This window comes from Nicotiana attenuata, chromosome 7, assembly GCF_001879085.1.
Source record: "Nicotiana attenuata strain UT chromosome 7, NIATTr2, whole genome shotgun sequence".
Classification (NCBI taxonomy): domain Eukaryota; kingdom Viridiplantae; phylum Streptophyta; class Magnoliopsida; order Solanales; family Solanaceae; genus Nicotiana; species Nicotiana attenuata.
The window spans coordinates 37174269-37192925 of NC_031995.1; the positions used below are offsets into that span (position 1 = coordinate 37174269).

General features: G+C 35.8%; 2 protein-coding genes across 3 annotated transcripts; both read left to right on the forward strand.

The window, feature by feature from the left end:
• LOC109228944 lies at window positions 6532–11907 on the forward strand. 2 transcript variants are annotated; one of them, XM_019394217.1, is made up of 3 exons: window positions 6532–6753; window positions 10451–10541; window positions 11436–11907. In XM_019394217.1, the coding sequence occupies exons 2-3, from the start codon at window positions 10460–10462 to the stop codon at window positions 11540–11542; spliced, it is 189 nt and encodes a 62-aa protein (XP_019249762.1). In that variant the 5' UTR covers window positions 6532–6753; window positions 10451–10459; the 3' UTR covers window positions 11543–11907. The 2 variants fall into 2 exon arrangements, with proteins under 2 accessions (XP_019249762.1, XP_019249764.1); XM_019394219.1 differs by lacking the exon at window positions 6532–6753 and adding an exon at window positions 8018–8301.
• On the forward strand, window positions 11789–18214 carry LOC109229968. Its single transcript, XM_019395512.1, has 9 exons — window positions 11789–11825; window positions 12407–12604; window positions 15080–15324; window positions 15369–15808; window positions 16032–16420; window positions 16551–16636; window positions 16707–17084; window positions 17163–17296; window positions 17488–18214. The coding sequence occupies exons 1-9, from the start codon at window positions 11789–11791 to the stop codon at window positions 18212–18214; spliced, it is 2634 nt and encodes an 877-aa protein (XP_019251057.1).

Consider the following 18657-nt stretch of genomic DNA (forward strand, 5'->3'; position numbering starts at 1 on the left):
CAAAAAAGGTTATATTTGGCAACCTCAGCTAATAATTAATTCAAATTGTATTAGTCATAGTTATGGAACTTGACTTATTAATACAAAAAAATAAATTTAAATACTAACAAAACTCACCCACAAAGTCTTGTGCTTGTCAAAGTTTCGGATCCAGTAAACTCGACTAAAGGACTTTCCTACGATCGACTCAGAATTCGCACTACACTTCTTTTTAGTTTGCGTCTTAGCAATTTCTTGCCGTATCAGAAGGTATATTCTCCGTCCTTTTATGTTTTATCTCTTTTTCTAATCTATTGTGTGTCTGACCTGATAGAGGATGTCATGAACTTAAGAGCAATTTGTTATACGAGGATTTTTGATCCATTTGATTAGTTCACTTACTGAATTTATGACTTATTTCCTTAATTCGTTTCAACCACTCTGTATAGTATTGATTTGGAAACAATTTGAGCATTTTTTTTTATTCTCGCCGTTTTGAAAATGAAAAGTTTAGGTTTTTTGTTTGTTAATAGATTAAATCATAGGGAATCGAAACCAACGAGGATTGAGACAACCTCTGGACATAACTATCTAGAGAGAGAGATACTTTGAGAGAAATGTAAAATGTTATTTCCAAAAAAGAATTCGTTCCTTATTACATTACAAGTTGTCTAATATGTACATAATACAATTGGGAGGGATCCTTTTATTGGCCTAAAGTTTGTGAAAAATGGTAGGGTAAAATTTTCTATCATCGGATTATGAAAGCAAAAAATAGGAAATAAGTGCAAAACCTTTTAAAACGGAAACAAAATATAAATAATGCCCTAAAAAAAAGTTATATTTGGCAACCTCACCTAATAATTAATTCAATATGTATTAATCATAGTTATGGAACTTAACTTAATAATACAATAAAATAAATTCAAATACTAACAAAACTCACCCACAAAGTCTTGGGCGTGTTAAAGTTCCGTATCCAGTAAACTTGACCGAAGGACTTTCCGACGACCGACTCAGAATTCGCACCGCACTTTTTTTTAGTTTGCGGCTGAGCAATTTCTTACCTTGTCAGAAGGTATATTCTTCGTCCTTTATGTGTTATCTCTCTTTCTTATCTTTTGTGTGTCTGGCGTGATAGAGGATGTCATGAACTTTAGAGCAATTTGTTGTACGAGGATTTTTGATCCATTTGATTAGTTCACTTACTGAATTTATGACTTATTTCTTGAATTCGTTTCAACCACTCTATATAGTATTGATTTGGAAACTGAATTTGAGCATTTTTTTTTATTCCCTCTGTTTCGAAAATGAAAAGTTTAGGTTTTTTTTGTTAATAGATGAAATCAGAGAGAATCAAAACCAACGAGGATTGAGACAAACCCTAGACATAACTATCTAGAGAGAGAGATACTTTGGGAGAAATGTAAAATATTATTTCAAAAAATGAATTAGTTCCCTATTACATTGTAAGTTGTCTAATATGGACATAATACAATTGGGCCGGATCCTTTGATGGGCCTAAAGTTTGTAAAAAATGGTAGGATAAAATTTTCCATATTCGAATTATGAAAGCAAAAAATAGGGAATAAGTGCAAAACCTTTTAAAACAGAAACAAAATATAAATAATTCCCTAAAAAAAAGTTATATTTGGCAACCACACGTAATAATTAATTCAAATAGTATTAACTATAGTTATGGAACTTAAACTATCAATACAAAAAAAATAAATTTAAATACTAACAAAACTCATCCACAATGTCTTGGGCTTGTTAAAGTTTCGGATCCAGTAAACTCGAATGAAGGACTTTCCTATGACCAACTCAGAATTCACACCGCACTTCTTTTTAATTTGCGTCTTAGCAATTTCTTACCGTATCAGAAGGTATATTCTTCGTCCTTTATATTTTATCTCTTTTTCTTATCTTTTGTGTGTTTGACCTGATAGAGGATGTCATGAACTTTAGAGCAATTTGTTGTACGAGAATTTTTGATCCATTTGATTAGTTCACTTACAGAATTTATGGCTTATTTCCTTAATTTGTTTCAACCACTCTGTATAGTATTGATTTGGAAACTGAATTTGAGCATTTTCTTATTCCCGCTGTTTTGAAAATGAAAACTTTAGGGTTTTTTTTTGTTAATAGATTAAATCAGAGAGAATCAAAACCAACAAGGATTGAGACAAACCCTAGACATAACTATCTAGAGAGAGAGATACTTTGGGAGAAACGTAAAATGTTATTTCCAAAAATGAATTCATCCCCATTACAATAAATTGTCTAATATGTACATAATACAATTGGGCCGGATACTTTGATGGACCTAAAGTTTGTAAAAATGGTAGGGTAAAATTTTCCATCTTCGGATTATGAAAGCAAAAAATAGGGAATAAGTGCAAAACCTTTTAATACAGAAACAAAATATAAATAATGCCCTAAAAAAAGTTATATTTGGCAACCTCAACTAATAATTAATATAAATTGTATTAATCATAGCTATGGAACTTAACCTATTAATACAAAAAAATAAATTTAAATACTAACATAACTCACCCACAAAGTCTTGGGCGTGTTAAAGTTCCGGATCCAGTAAATTCGACTGAAGGACTTTCCGACGATTGACTCAAAATTCGCACCGTACTTTTTTTTAGTTTGCGGTTAAGCAATTTCTTACCGTATCAGAAGATATATTCTTCGTCCTTTATGTTTTATCTCTTTTTCTTATCTTTTGTGTGTCTGACCTGTTAGAGGATGTCATGAACTTTAGAGCAATTTGTCGTACGAGGACTTTTGATCCATTTGATTAGTTCACTTGCTGAATTTATGGCTTATTTCCTGAATTCGTTTCAATCACTATGTATAGTATTGATTTGGAAACTGAATTTGAGCATTTTTTTTATTCCCTCTGTTTCGAAAATGAAATGTTTAGGTTTCTTTTTGTTAATAGATGAAATCAGAGAGAATCAAAACCAACGAGGATTGAGACAAACCCTAGACAGAACTATCTAGAGAGAGAGATACTTTGGAAGAAATGTAAAATGTTCTTTCCAAAAATGAATTCGTTCCCTATAACATTGTAAGTTGTCTAATATGTACATAATACAATTGGTCCGGATCCTTTGATGGGCCTAAAGTTTGTATAAAACGGTAGTGTAAATTTTCTATCTTTGGATTATGAAAGCAAAAAATAGGGAATAAGTGCAAAACCTTTTACAACAGAAATAAAATATAAATAATGCCCTCAAAAAAGTTATATTTGGCAACCTCAACTATTAATTAATTCAAATTGTATTAATCATAGTTATGGAACTTAACCTATTAATACAAAAAAATAAATTTAAGTACTAACAGAACTCATCCACAAAATCTTGGGCGTGTTAAAGTTCCGGATCCAGTAAACTCGACTGGAGGACTTTCCGGCGAGCGACTCAGAATTCGCACCGCACTTATCTTTAGTTTGCGGCTAAGCAATTTCTTACCGTATGAGAAGGTATATTCTTCGTCCTTTATGTTTTATCTCTTTTTCTTATCTTTATAGTGTCTGACTTGATAGAGAATGTCATAAATTTTAGAGCAATTTGTTATACGAGGATTTTTGATCCATTTGATTAGTTCACTTACTGAATTTACGAGTTATTTCCTGAAGTCGTTTCAATCGCTATGTATAGTATTGATTTGGAAACTGAATTTGAGCATTTTTTTTATTCCCTCTGTTTCGAAAATGAAAAGTTTAGTTTTTTTTTTTGTTAGTAGATGAAATCAGAGAGAATCAAAACCAATGAGGATTGAGACAAACCCTAAGCGGAACTATCTATAGAGAGAGATATACTTTGGGAGAAATGTAAAATGTTATTTCCAAAAATGAATTCGTTCCCTAGTATACTGTAAGTTGTCTAATATGTACATAGGATACTTTGATGGTTACAATTAGGCCGGCCCATTCTAACTACTAACTTCAGCTCCAACATTTTTAGAAGAAGAATGAGGGTTAATCCATATATAATCTTGAATTGGATATCCTTAATTGTTGGAATATAAAATTTACATATTCAAAAGCTTAATAAGAAAATATTTTTTTTATATAAACCACAATATTTTAGGATTAGAATTAATTTAAAATGTATGAAAAAAATTGAGTCAAAGGAAAGGTGATATGACTTCCCAAATAGTAATTGTCATAATTTTAGATTATCCTGCTTTCGCACCGAGTGATAGTCCAAGGGATGGGCATAAAATCTGAAAAACCTAATTCCCGAATTAATTTGGTATTTCGGTTTTATTTTTTCGGCATTTCGATTTATTTCGGTCCAAAAATAACAGTATTTCGGTACGATATACGGTATTGGGTTTTTGATTACCGAAGTATCGAAATAGTTTAGTCCAAGCCCAACTTTATTTTTATTTTTTAGCCCGATAACCTTAAGCCCACACCCCAAAAGCCAAAACCCCTAATTCACTAATCCCTTACAGCTTGTTTGGATGGTTGTTCCTAATTGTATCGTATTGTATTGTTATCCCAAAACAATGTTTATTTTGATTGTTTCATTAAAATTGGTTGTATTGTATTGTTAAATCCATTATTCCGGAACGATGAAAAGTCCAATTTTTGAAACAACCGATTTGGCGTGGTGGGATTGTTTCCTATTTTTCTTTCCAATTATGCTCTAACTTATTACTCCACAATTTTATTTTACCCCTTATTTTTTTTTATTTTAACTCCAAATCTCCAACCTATAACCTAACTTTTTTTCCCAGACCAATTTAAACGTGTTTTGACGCCTTCTGTTTTATTTTTTCTCCTAATTTGCTTTTAACTCAATTTTAATTAGCTGTGCTCCTTTGTTTTGCCTTCTTCTGTCTCGCTCCTTTGTTCTGCTTTCTTAAGGTGTTTTGCCTTCTTCTGTTGTAATTTTAAAATTATTTTTATTCATAGTTTTTAATAGATTTAATATTTAAACAATTGAGGGTATTTTAGTAAACTTATCAGTTACAGTACAGTACGATACAATCAAACCATACAACAAAATATTATTTAACAATAACAAATAATACAATCAATTCAAATATTATATTCATTAAACGGTACGGTATAATACGATACAATATAATATAATACAATACAATATATTATAAAACGAATGGAACAATGATCCAAACATAGTAGGCGTTTGGACATGAATTCCAAATAAAAATTTAAATTTGGAATTTCACTAAAATTTGAATTGAAGATGAAGATGCGTTTGGTTATAATTTTTGCAAAATATTTGGATGTCTTTTTTTCAAAATCATGAAATATGATTTATACCCCATAACTTGTAAAAAATATCAAAACCACCCCAATTTGATTATCCTACTTGAAATAAACAGTCAAACATGCTATTGTTTAACTGTTATCATATTCTGCTTTACTGCAATACACAGAAGATGCAAAATCAATGTCACATTTTCTAACATAGTCCGCTTCCCACTGCTATTAACACTGTTATCAAACATGGTATGTTAATAATTGATGGGGTCATTTTATAAATTTTAAAAGTATAGGATAAATTTGTAAAATTATAAACTAGTAAATTCTCATTTTTAATTAAAAAACTGGTAAGAACCAGTTTTTCAAATTTAAAAATACATTTTCAAGTGAAATTGGAAAAATTGGGCTGATTTTGATAACCAAACATTGTTTTCAAAAAAAAAAAAAAGAAGAAAAATTGGAAAAAAAAAAAAAGAAAAAAATTGTATGTTCAAACGGGCTCATAGTGTTAGCCCTTAGGCTTACGTATTGTTTGGATGGTTATTTCCGATTGTATTGTTACCCTAGATACAATGTTTGTTTTGAATGTTAATATAAAATTGATTGTATCGAATTGTTAAATTCATTGTTCCGGAATAATGAAAAACCCCATTTTATGAAACAACCAAATCGGTGTAGTGGGATTGTTCCGTATTTTCCTTTTCAATTATGCCCTCACTTATTATTCTATATTTCAATTTTACCCTTTACCCTATTATTTATATTATATTCACCAAACTAATAAGTACTTTGTCTTCATCTTCTTTCTGCCGTGCAAGCAGTCAACGACGTACTTCCCTAGTCTTCGTCTCTTTCCAACAAAGTTTTTACAGGTTAGTTTTCATCTCTTTTCTAAAAATTTGAAATAATTTATGTAGTGACATTTGGTTGAAATTTTGTTTTTCTAATATCTATTCAATTTCTTCTGCTTAGTTAAGTTATGGATTATTTGCTACATTAAAGGTCAGGAACTCAAGGTCCGTTGTCTATACTGTTTTGATAGGGCTGTAAATTTTTTGTTTGTTTGTATGAAATCGATTTGGGGCTTTCGCTATTATAGTAGAATAACGATTCCCTGTGAGGAAGATGCGGAGGTCAAATGAATAAATTATTTTTATGAGTAATTCTTAATAAGCATCGTATTTAAAATAATTGAGGATATTTTAGTAAATTTAGCAGTATAGTACAGTACAATACAGTCAAACCAAACAATAAAAATGTTATTTAATAACAACAAACCATACATTCTATCCAAACATTAAATCCATCAAAACGATATAATACAGTACAATACAATACAATAAAATACATTATAAAACTATGGGAAACAATGATCCAAACAAAGTTTGTCTCTTAGAGGCAGACAAGAATTTCAGAAAACCCTCACGACTTGCTGCGGTGGTCGGATTCACGACTACAACCTCGGCGACGGCGACTCCTCTCCTCGGCGATTGCTTGTTTGCTTATTGTTGACCTTCATTCAGGTTCATAACTTCTCCATAAGCTATAGATATCTCAAGAATTAACTGATTGAAAATAAAAGAGTTAGTGCATGAAATTATATTAATGATGGTTCTGTGAGTATTATCATTGTTGCACTTGTTAATAGGCTTCTTTGTTTTGTGAGATAAAGTGCCCCTGTTCATATTCGGTCATAACAAGAAATTATGTGCTTCTGATCTTCCTTTGACCACTTCGATACTTGAAATAGGGAACCGTGTATAAAACTTGCCCAAATAATTGAATGTGTAAAATCATGAAAAACGAAGTTGATAATAAGTAGGTTAAGGTAGGGCATACTAGAACTATGATTGCGCTTAGGATTCTTGTATCTAGGGATGAATCTATATGATGCAAAGGATGCCTAAGGCTATTATTTTGTGACAGTAGTTTCAGATATATGAATGAATAGCCTGATGTTTCACGTCAACCTATAAATTGACAAAAGTTGCTTATTAGATAGCATAACAGAATAGGCTGGTGTTCTAGCTATTTGAGAAAGTAATAGGTGAATATGAACCTAAGAAGATGCAGATTAATGCATCAAGTCTTAGTAGTATTCCAGATGTACTTGGTTAGTGGTTGTTACTACTCGTTAGTGGTTGTTACTATCTTAGCTTGCTGTGATATTTATTTACTTCTTTTCCCTTTCAAGTACTTGTTGTGAATGTGATAATCAGGTGTGCATCTGCCATGTATGTGCTGCTGTATGTTGTTAGGCAAATTTGAATGTTTCTTACACGCCTTTTGTTAGGCAGAATGGCAGATTGTTAGGCAGAATGGTCTTGTTTACTTGTTAGTGGTTGTTTCTGCTTGCTTAATGCTTAGGCTCTTAGCACTTAGCAGTACGTGACACATGAATATGTATTAAACCGAAACCGTACCGAACCAAAATAAGAAATACCGAACCGTACCGAAATACTTTGGTACGGTATTTAGTGGTTGTTACTACTCGTTAGTGGTTGTTACTATCTTAGCTTGCTGTGATATTTATTTACTTCTTTTCCCTTTCAAGTACTTGTTGTGAATGTGATAATCAGGTGTGCATCTGCCATGTATGTGCTGCTGTATGTTGTTAGGCAAATTTGAATGTTTCTTACACGCCTTTTGTTAGGCAGAATGGCAGATTGTTAGGCAGAATGGTCTTGTTTACTTGTTAGTGGCTGTTTCTGCTTGCTTAATGCTTAGGCTCTTAGCACTTAGCAGTACGTGACACATGAATATGTATTAAACCGAAACCGTACCGAACCAAAATAAGAAATACCGAACCGTACCGAAATACTTTGGTACGGTATTTGGTATACACAATTGATAAATCGAATACCGAAATACTGAACAGAAATTCTTAAATACCGAACCGAAGTACCGAATGCCCACCCTTGTCCAATCGTGGATTGTTTAGTTTGATCGACTACCTTAATTCAGTAGGCAAAGAACTAGTGATGGAATTTTGCAGATGCCTTGAACTTGAACTTTAGTGCCTAGACCTCAGAAGTAAGGAGATGGAAAATTGGATGTTCTAGGGCTACGAGGTGACTTCAAGCTCTTTCCCCCCCCTTTTTTTTGTAGCTTTGCTATTGGTTTTAGTCTTATTTTAATCATCTCAAGGACCTATCATGTTTGCGCTTTTACTATTTCAGTTGTTTCAAAGTTACCTATCAAAAAAAAAATAAAAAGAAATCAGTTGTTTTAGAGTTGGCTGCTTCTCTTTTTCTGGGTTCATCTAGCTGTGCCGTCTTCTTTCTTTTCCTTTTCATTTATCTCGAAACAAATTTCTCTATTATGTTCTCCATTTCTCATATCACGAAATAGTAATGCCATTTTACCTAGGAAAGAAAAATTTAGAAACTGCTTCTTCGATTTAATTAAAATTTCCAATATGTTCCATTCCTTTCAATTAATAGGTTTCGAATGATGAAATCATTTTCATTATCCAAATAAGGGATTTCAATTGCCAAGAATTTCATACCCTTAAATTTGAGATTCGTGAGTTGTAATCCTCTTTGTATATCCAGATTCCATTGTCCAAATGTTACCCTAATGAACTTCTCCAATCAATAACTGCCGATGCATATTAGACTACTCCAAGTTGGTTCCAGGTGCCAAGCTAGAGTGCCTTAACTCTGGTCCAGCTTATATTATCTAAGCCCTGACTCGAGATGTTTCCTTTTTCATAATTTTTCATCCCCTTAATAACTGTTTTTTTTTTATTTAGGAGAAAATGACGTGAACTGATTTCCACGTATTTCGATTAGTAGTACTCATCCTTTATTATTTGCTTCTAGCTTTGGAGTTCACTGACCTAGTTGTTCCCTATAGTTCTTCATGTTAAGTATCTATTAACCTTTTGAAAGCTCTTGCAATAATTATAGCTATCTTGAAAATAGTAGTCATTCTTTATAACCTGGCACTGGCATTGAGTTTGCTGACCCGTTTGATCCCTTGAACAATAATTTGACAGTCTCGCTCTCTCTCACACCTGAGTGTTTGTATTTCATTTATTATTATGTTTGTTGCTCCCATTTACTTCTCCTTTTCAAGCATTGTTTCTGCAAAATAGTTTTGTATTTGTGGGTTTTGGTCTTCTTTTTCTTTTTTCAATTGTTTTATTTCACTGGTCCTACTTTTTCTTTCGTATCTAAGTGAACTTACACTTTTTGCTATTGGAGCTAGTTAGGCAATATGAAGAGCGATCCAAACATCCAATGGATCAGTTTTGATTTGCTGCATAGAAGCTATATAATGCTCTCTCATTCATCCAATTTAGAGACATTTTTGGTGTTAGGGAGTGGTGGCAGTTTCCAGAACGATTCCGATCTATAGTCCCTACAGTGTCTTCTTTCCTTCAAAATTGTGCTAGTTTTACATGATCTTCTTGGACTTCTACGGCTGGGTATCTTGGTTTTAATCATTGATCTGATTGCTAAGCTGGACCTTACTATGAAGCAAAAATTATGAACTTTGATCATTTGGTAAAATGATAATTAAATTTTTAGTTTTCTCTTTTACTGATCGAATAAGATGGTTTTAAATTTCTTTTAGCTTTGCTGTGCGATCATTGTATTGGTCAAATGACTCTGTACCAGTGAAAGAAAAAACTAAAATAGAAAGGATTCCTGGTGTAATTTTTGAAAGCACTATGACAGCTAGAATTCTAATAATTTGATTAACAGCAGCAACAACTAATACTACAACGTCACAATTCCAAACTTGTTGGGGTCGGCCATGTGAATCATCAATATAGCTTTGTTTGGTCTCTTTTTGATTCCAATAATAATTTGTCTTTTAAGATATATTAGGGTTTCTCTAACGTTTGAGGTATTTTTAGTCATAAAATTATGAAATTTGATACAGGACAAAACATCCAGATGCGATAACAAAAGGCATATTCGTGAACAATTGTTTATATATTCTCCAGAAACTGCTTAGTGGGTCATTTAATTGATACCAGCCTTAATGCTCAGCCTAGATGGATCATGGAATCAACTTTAATTGCTTTCTTATTGTTCTATATACCTGCTGTACTACGAGAAATATCTCTTTCATATTTCTGTCTTTGGAATTCCCTGTTATACATGGTTTCTCTATTTTCTTACTGTTTAAATTTGTTTTCCTTCCTCCCTTTCTACTGTAGTTCATGACGAGAAATTCACATTCTAATACGTGTTTCCCTTGCTCCAGTTTTAGCTGATGGGCTTTGGGAATAGAGGAATCGTTGGTGACAAATGGTCAGGAAGGCTTTTATGGGTCTGTGCAATTGGGAGTGCAATTGGTATGGCTATCAATCTTCTTTGAGTTTTTCTTAGTCAAGGGATTTGTTATTTTAAGCCTGTAATAATCTGGCAGATTAACAAATTATCTAGTCTGTCAAAACTTAATAATGTCATATGTAAGAAATCTCCACATATTAATTGATGATCCACAACGAAAGCTCTTTATTAAGCTAGAAAGTACCTACTTGACTGCTAAGTGCTTATCTTATTCGTCCAAAAACTGTTGCATGTGATGTTCATCAACTGATGGTATCTGTTAAAATTCGAAAGGGTTTTGCTCTATTGGGAAAAGAGCTTATAGAAACATCCTGTCGAGTAAAAGAATGTCAACCAGTCAAAACATAGAGAAGTTTTGTCTAGGTAACTGAAAAATTGTTCTTCAATGCTCTATGTTGTAATTTGTTTTAAAATTTTCTAATAATTGGAATAACTAATTCTCAATTTTATTTGTGCTAATTAGAATTGGTTAACTAAAAAGTAAAGATAAAAGCTGAACCAAAACCCTGCTGGCCGAATGGATCAAATTTTTCTCACTTAATCCATTAAAGTTTGATCATATCTTTCATTTTTAATTTTATTCTCTAGATTTTATTTACATGCCAATATTCAGATTCTTTTAGTTCTGCATAGGTCTCGAGGGGTGCCATGGGACATTATGGGGTATGGACTCTGAAATAATCTACTTCCTTTTTTACCATCCCTCTAATAGTCTAGTCTCATTATACACAATGACTGTCTTTGCCTAATGAAAAATTATGAATAATAACGATACACTAAGATTTTGATAAATCTATATGTTCACTGTGACTGATCATTTCTGAGTTGTTAAATTATTCTTAGCTCTTCTGTTTGTATAATTGATGCTGTTCTTTATTGAAATCTTGCTTGTTTAGGCTTCTATATGGTTGCTGTGGAAAGACAAATGCAGAATAGAGAAAAGATGATGGCTGAAGCACTGGCGGATGCAGGATCAAGTATAGATGCCAATGACAGAAGTTGAATATGGATTTGTGATAATGCTAGTACCTTGTCATTAGGTTACTTACTTCCTTTTCGTTCCTGGGGTTTTTCTTCTGAATCATGCTTTAGAAACTGTTGTGTTGTAATAAGTACTCGCAATCCTTAAAAAGAAAAACCCATTGCTGGAACAAGAATTCTAGTTGGCAATGTGGGACTCTGGTACTTTAATGCAAAAGAATAGAAACTGTACGTCCTAAATTAAATTGGTGGCTGCTAGTCTGCTACCATGAGAGCAGCAAAGAGGGGAACATCATTGAATAATGGTTTGCGCTGCATAAAGGAGAAACGGTACTTATATTGAACTTTGTTTTGCATTTAGGCGTTTGTATTCAGATATATTTGTTACACCTTGTGTATTCGGCGTTATCATGCCGTAAAGGGGCTAATTCTATAGAAAGATAATTTCTATGAGATATTTAAATGATGCGATAGTTATACGTTAAGATTGGAAGTCATTCGAGTTGTGATTAAAAAGTCGACAAAGATCGCTGCAAGTTACGGGTTTTAAATTTCACTGAAATTTGGATAGAATGTTGATGAGCTTTTCTCTCAATATACTAGGAGTTATAGTGTGTTCTACCCACCGAATCGAAGGTCTATGAGTTTGGTTTCCAACGCAACAAACCGTTCGTTAATACTAGGGGTGGGCATATATCGGGTAAAACCGATAACCCGAACCGTTAATTATTTATTGGGTTATCGGTGTTGGGTTAACGGTTCGGTAACGGGTTAAATTTGTTTTTTTATTGGGTTATCGGTTCGGGCTCGGTTTGGCAATTCTGTTATTGGGTAAAACCGATAACCCAATAAGGATTAACTCTTTGATTTTCCCATTCTTTCTCAGTTTCTCCGCCTCACACCCTCACCAGTCAGCCTGTCAAGACTCAGGCCGGCGTCAGTCGCATTTCTCAGCTTCTTTCTATCACTCTTCAGTCGCATCTTCACTTTATTTCTCAGATCCATCAGATTCTTCAGTCGCATCTTCTTCACTCTTCAGTCGCATTTCTCTGCCGCATTCTTCAGCTTCATCTTGATTCTTCGTGTAAGTTTTTAGTTGCTTCATCTTCATATTTCTCTTAGTTTGTTTAAAAGCATTCTGGCTCTGGATTTTTCTTAGTTTGTTTGAAAGCTGAAGTGAGATTTGTCGTGTATTTGTTATTTATTTAGATCCTTTGTATTTGCAGAAAGTGGCGAAGTAAAAATATGACTGATATTTTATTTTTTCGTCACTGACTGATAACCGAACCGAATCGACCGATGCCCACCCCTAGTTAATACGACTTCGGAGTAGAGAGATATTAACATTTTCGTGCAGGGGTGCACACTGCTCCCGTAGCAGTGTGCACCCCTGTACCCCTGCGTTTAAGTCAATTTAAAACAGAACCCCTGCGTTTTATCCTCTCCAAAACAGAACCTAAAACCTAGGAATTCCTCTCAAACTCCTCCCATCCATCTAGCCAATCATAACAGCAATTTAGTCATCCTCAAGATGGAGAACACCATGGTAACTTCGGAATCGTGAATTCTTCGGTGTTTCACTTTTCGTAGGAAGACTTCGCCTTGAAGTAATCTCGAATTTAAAGTAATTCTGGTCACATAAGGTGTGATTTAACTTCCTCTTTGATCTTTGTAAACTTCTACCATAAGAATTCCTAAGAAATAGTTGAAACCTCTATAGAAATGTTCTTGATTTTTTTAAGAAACCTCTCTTAATATGACTTGATTGTTGGGTCTGTTCTATATGGTTCTATTGTGTTGTTTGGATCTGTGAAGACATGGATGGAATCGTGTCGATGAGGAGATGTAGTAAAGTAAAAAATTGGTGGTGTGTTGCGGGAAAATTAAACTACAAAAGAGTCTACAAATTCATGCCCGCAAGTTGTTCGCTTAAATGTCTAAATGAAGAATTATATAAGATACGAGCTTGAATTTGATAATGAATGGTTCGTATTATGTAGGAAAGCATTCCTAAGGCTTGGAAACCGTATATAACTCCATCGACAAGGTATGTAGGGCTTTCGCTATACTTTTTGGCATGACTAGAATTCGAATAAACGTTTATCGAATTGTTTTGTTGGATTCGAGTTATTTCACCTTCAACTCATAAAGATGCTTAAACCTGATCCTTTCTCATAAATTGCTTACTTCAGAGAATATCTATGAATTCTCGGTTTTCCTTGTTCCTTGCTTAAAAAGAACTAGAGCCTTTTTACTCTCCTCTCGACGTTCATATAAATCATGAATAATGTTCGCTGAAAAGTAACACTTACTTCAAAGGTACTCATAATATATAACTCTCAGGTTCTTAGTACTTGTTGGCTCGTAGTTGAAAATTAAATACTTTAGCGAAAACCATGATAGTCGGGGAATAATGATGATAGGCCACTTTGACTCTTCTTAGAATACGTCTTTTAAGGTTAGTTTCGCATTGCACTTATATATGTATGTATTTACTTTCATTACCGAGCTGCACTATAGTCGGCCGGGTATGACACCTATTGTGTAACCACTGATCAGTTGGGATTTACCGAGCTTCACGTGGCCGGGTACGATTCTACCGAGTCTTTATTATGCTCGGGTATGTTATGGATATTATAGCCCCACAGAGGGATTTATTATTATATGATGTGATATATTATAAGTAGCGATAGTGAGCGACGATTCCACGAGCATACATTTATATTCATGTTGAATTTTAGTTTCCTATCTAGGCTAGTTTTAGAATTCAGATTGTCTCTATATCTCTTCTCTTGTTAATTACATTTTTCATGTTACACTTGTCGCCCTACATATTCAGTACATATTTCGTACTGATGCCTTTTTATGCACTGTGTTCATACCCACAGGTTCGGATAGACAGAGCGGCGTGCCTCTTCAGTAGGACCCCCGGGATCACCGTTGGGTGTCGCACTCCACTTCTTCGTTGGGTGTCGCACTCCACTTCTTCGGAGTTGCTGATTTTGAGTCCATAGGTACTATTACAGGTGTATATGTGTAGTTTTGGGCTTGTTGGGGGCCTTGTCCCGTCCTGTTCAGATTGTCTTACACTCTTAGAGGCTTGCAGACTAGCGGTCATTGCATATATATATTTTTGTATGGCCCTATCGGCCTTCTGGATAGCTGTTATACTGTTGTTGCAGCCTTGTTGGCCTAGTTTTTATATATATATATATATATATATATATATATATATATATGTCGTGTTGGGCTCTTCTGCCTGCAGGTTATTACATTTCAGATCATATCTCATGGTTGGTTCGCTCGGGCCTTCGGGCATCGGGTGCCGGTCACACCTCCCAAGATTGGGTTGTGACAAACTTGGTATCAGAGCCGGTCAGTCCTAGGGAGTCTGCAAGCCGTGTCTAGTAAAGTCTTGTTTATGGTGTGTTGTGCACCACACTTATAAACATGAGGCTATTGGGCATTTAGGATTATTACTTTCTTCTTGATCTAGATCGTGCAGTAGAGCCTAATCATAAGTGTTCATTCCTAATTCTCTTTTTATTTACTTTCTCAGTGATGCCTAATACTACGAGACGACAAGTGGCTATGAAATTTATTCAGAGGTTGGATGAGGAGGCGGGAGAGGGCACAAGTCAGGTGCCACCTGCTAATGTAGATCAACATGAGCCACAGAATGAGGCTGATTCTCAGGCTTCCGGGGCAGCACCCCCACCACCCCTGAAAGGGCGTAGAGGAGCTAACATACCTCCAGTCCCTCTCCCAGTTGTTCCTGATCAGGACCTAGAGATGCGGAGTGCTGTACATTGCTGACTCGAATAGTGGCTTCCCAGGCCCAACACCAGACCCTCGGTATTGCTGATAGGTCCGTGAGTGCGAGATTTCGGGACTTTATCAACTTGGATCCTCCAGTATTTACAGGGGTTGATCCTAATGCTGACCCACAGGATTTTCTGGATCTTATGCAACGGACCTTACAAATTATACATGCCATAGATGTTGAGTCAGTGGAGTTTACTTCTTATAAACTACGTGATATTGCTGTGACATGGTATGAGACTTGGAAGCAGACTCGGGGGCCCAATGCGCCACCAGTGACATGGAAGGAGTTCTCTGAGGCATTTTTACATCACTATTTGCCAATTGAGCTTCGAAGAGCCCAACGAGATAGGTTCTTACACTTAGAACAGGGTAATATGAGCGTTCGGGAATATAGCATGCACTTCAACTCTTTGGCTAGGTATGCTCCTACGATTGTTGCTGATATGAGTGATCGGGTACACCGGTTTGTTAGTGGTTTGGGGGCACACTTGATAAATGAGTGCACTACAACTTCTCTAAACCAAGGAATGGATATTTGCCCGTATTCAAGCATATGCACAGGGTCTAGAGGATCGCAAGAGGCAACAACGAGCCAATCGAGAGCATGATAGAGGCCAGTAGAAGAGGGCGCGGTTCGCAGGTAACACAGGAGAGTTTCGAGGTGGATTTAGGCCACAGTTTCCCAGGAGTCCATCTCATCCGGTAGCCGATGCGCCATCACAGTTTCAGGGAAAGCGACGTGATCGGATCACTTATTCTGGTCCAGGTCAGAGTTCACGGACCCCAGGTCCACAGTTTAGAGGCGAGTCCAGTCAGATGAGGCCTCAGTTTCCCAGATGTGATCGATGTGGCCAAAATCATTTCGGACCATGTCGCCAGGGTTCTGAGACATATTATGCATATGGACAACCATGTCATATTATGAGACATTGTCCGATGACAGGCGGAGGGGGTATGGCTCAGCCGACGGCATCTGCATGGGCTTCTTCTTCTTCTTCGGTACGTCCTCCTTGGCAGAGTATGCAAACATCAGCTGGCAGGGGTAGGGAAAGAGTTGGAGCTTCTGGTTCAGGAGGTCAGTAGAGGTTTAGGAGGTCAGTAGAATCACATATATGCTTTATCGAGTCGTCAGGATTTAGAGTCATCTCCGGACATGGTTACAGGTATATTATCCGTCTTTTCTATCGATATGTGTGCCTTGATAGATCCTGGTTCTACATTGTCGTATATCTCCCTCTTCGTTGCTAGTAAATGGGATAGAGAGCCTGAATTGTTGCATAAGTCATTTGAGGTATCTACACCAATGGGTCAGTCTGTTGTAGTTAGACGGGTATATCGAAGTTGTGACTTGTGACATGAAGATTCATGACCGCCATACGTTAGTTGATTTGCATGAGCTAGAAATGGTTGATTTTGATATCATTATGGGTATGGATTGGCTGGCTTCTTGTTATGCCAATGTAGATTGCTGGACAAAGATTGTTCGTTTTAGTTTTCCAGGTGAGCCTATTATTGAATGGAAAGGTGATGCTGCAGCGCCTAAGGGGAAGTTTATTTCTTACCTTAAAGCTCGAAGGATGATTTTGAAGGGGTACATCTATCATTTGGTACGAGTGCATGATATGGAGGTGAAATCTCTAACCCTTCAATTGGTTCCCGTCGTGAATGAATTTCCCGATGTATTTCCTGATGAACTTCCTAGTCTTCCTCCCGAAAGAGAAATCGACTTTGCCATTGATGTGTTTCCAGATACTTAGCCAATATCTATTCCTCCATACAGAATGGCTCCTGCTGAGTTAAAATAATTGAAAGCTCAGTTAAAGGATCTTCTGGATAAGGGCTTTATCAGGCCCAGTACTTCTCCCTGGGGTGCACCGGTATTGTTTGTTCGTAAGAAGGACGGTTCGTTTATCGACTATCATCAGCTCAACAAAGTGACTATCAAGAACAAGTACCCCTTACCCAGAATTGATGATTTGTTTGATCAGTTGCAAGGTGCCAAGTATTTCTCAAAGATTGACCTTCGATCCGGCTATCACCAGTTGCGAGTTAAGGAGAGAGATATTCCGAAAATGACTTTCCGGACTAGATATGGCCATTATGAATTCCTTGTGATGTCTTTTGGTCTTACTAATGCGGCAGCAACTTTTATGGATTTAACAATCGGGTTTTCAAGCCATATCTATATATCTTTGTAATTGTTTTCATTGGTGATATTCTGATTCATTCTCGATCAGAAGCAGAACATGAGGATCATTTGCGTGTGGTGTTTCAGACTTTGAAAAATCGGAAATTATATGCTAAATTCATTAAATGTGAGTTCTGGTTGAATTCAGTGTCTTTCCTTGGGCACATCGTTTCTGATGAAGGTATTAAGGTAGATGGTCAGAAAATTGAAGTAGTACAAAATTGGCCTAGACCCACAACTCCTACGGAAGTTCGTAGTTTCTTGGGCTTAGCTGGTTATTATCGAAGATTTGTGGAGAACTTCTCTTCTATTGCTACTCCCATGACAAAATTGACACACAAAGCCGTTAAGTTCCAATGGTCTGATGCCTATGAAAGGGGATTTCATGAGTTGAAGAAACGCTTAACATCAACACCTGTTCTAGCACTTCCTGAGGGATCTGAAGGTTATGTGGTATATTGTGATGCATCTAGGATTGGATTGGGATGTGTTCTAATGCAGCATGGAAAAGTTATTGCATATGCTTCGAGGCAGTTGCGGAAGCACGAACACAATTATCCGACTCATGATATTGAGTTAGCAGCCGTTATATTTGCCTTGAAAATATGGCGTCATTATCTTTATGGTGTTCATGTGGATATCTATACAGATCACAAAAGTTTACAATATATATTTAAGTAGAAGGAGTTGAACTTGAGACAAAGGAGGTGGCTTGAATTGCTGAAGGACTATGATGTGGATATTTTGTACCATCCGGGCAACGAATGTGGTAGCTGATGCGTTGAGTCGTAAATCCATGGGCAGCTTGAAGCATGTAGAAGTTGGGAAATTAGAAATGACTAAGGAACTATATCGATTGGCTAACCTGAGTGTGCGGCTACATGATACAGGTGACTAGGGTGTAGTAGTCCAAAATATTGCGGGGTCATCACTGGTAGCTGAGGTAGAAATGTGTCAATTTGAGGATCCGGAGTTAGTCAAGATTAAAGACAACATCCCTTTTTAGAAGAAGCAGTTGTTCGAGCAATCTGATGATGGAATTTTAAAATATAAGGGCCGATGGTGTGTACCTAATGTTGGGTAGCTTCGTAAGCAAATTATGACAGAGATGCACCAGTCTCGGT

Coding starts and splice junctions, on each gene's coding strand:
- LOC109228944 (XM_019394217.1), top strand. CDS start 10,460: ATGGGCTTTGGGAATAGAGGAATCGTTGGTGACAAATGGTCAGGAAGG. Junction 10,542..11,435: donor TGCAATTGGGAGTGCAATTG/GTATGGCTATCA, acceptor TTGCTTGTTTAG/GCTTCTATATGGTTGCTGTG.
- LOC109229968 (XM_019395512.1), top strand. CDS start 11,789: ATGAGAGCAGCAAAGAGGGGAACATCATTGAATAATG. Junction 16,637..16,706: donor TGTTGCATAAGTCATTTGAG/GTATCTACACCA, acceptor TGTGACATGAAG/ATTCATGACCGCCATACGTT. Junction 17,297..17,487: donor AAAGTGACTATCAAGAACAA/GTACCCCTTACC, acceptor CTAATGCGGCAG/CAACTTTTATGGATTTAACA.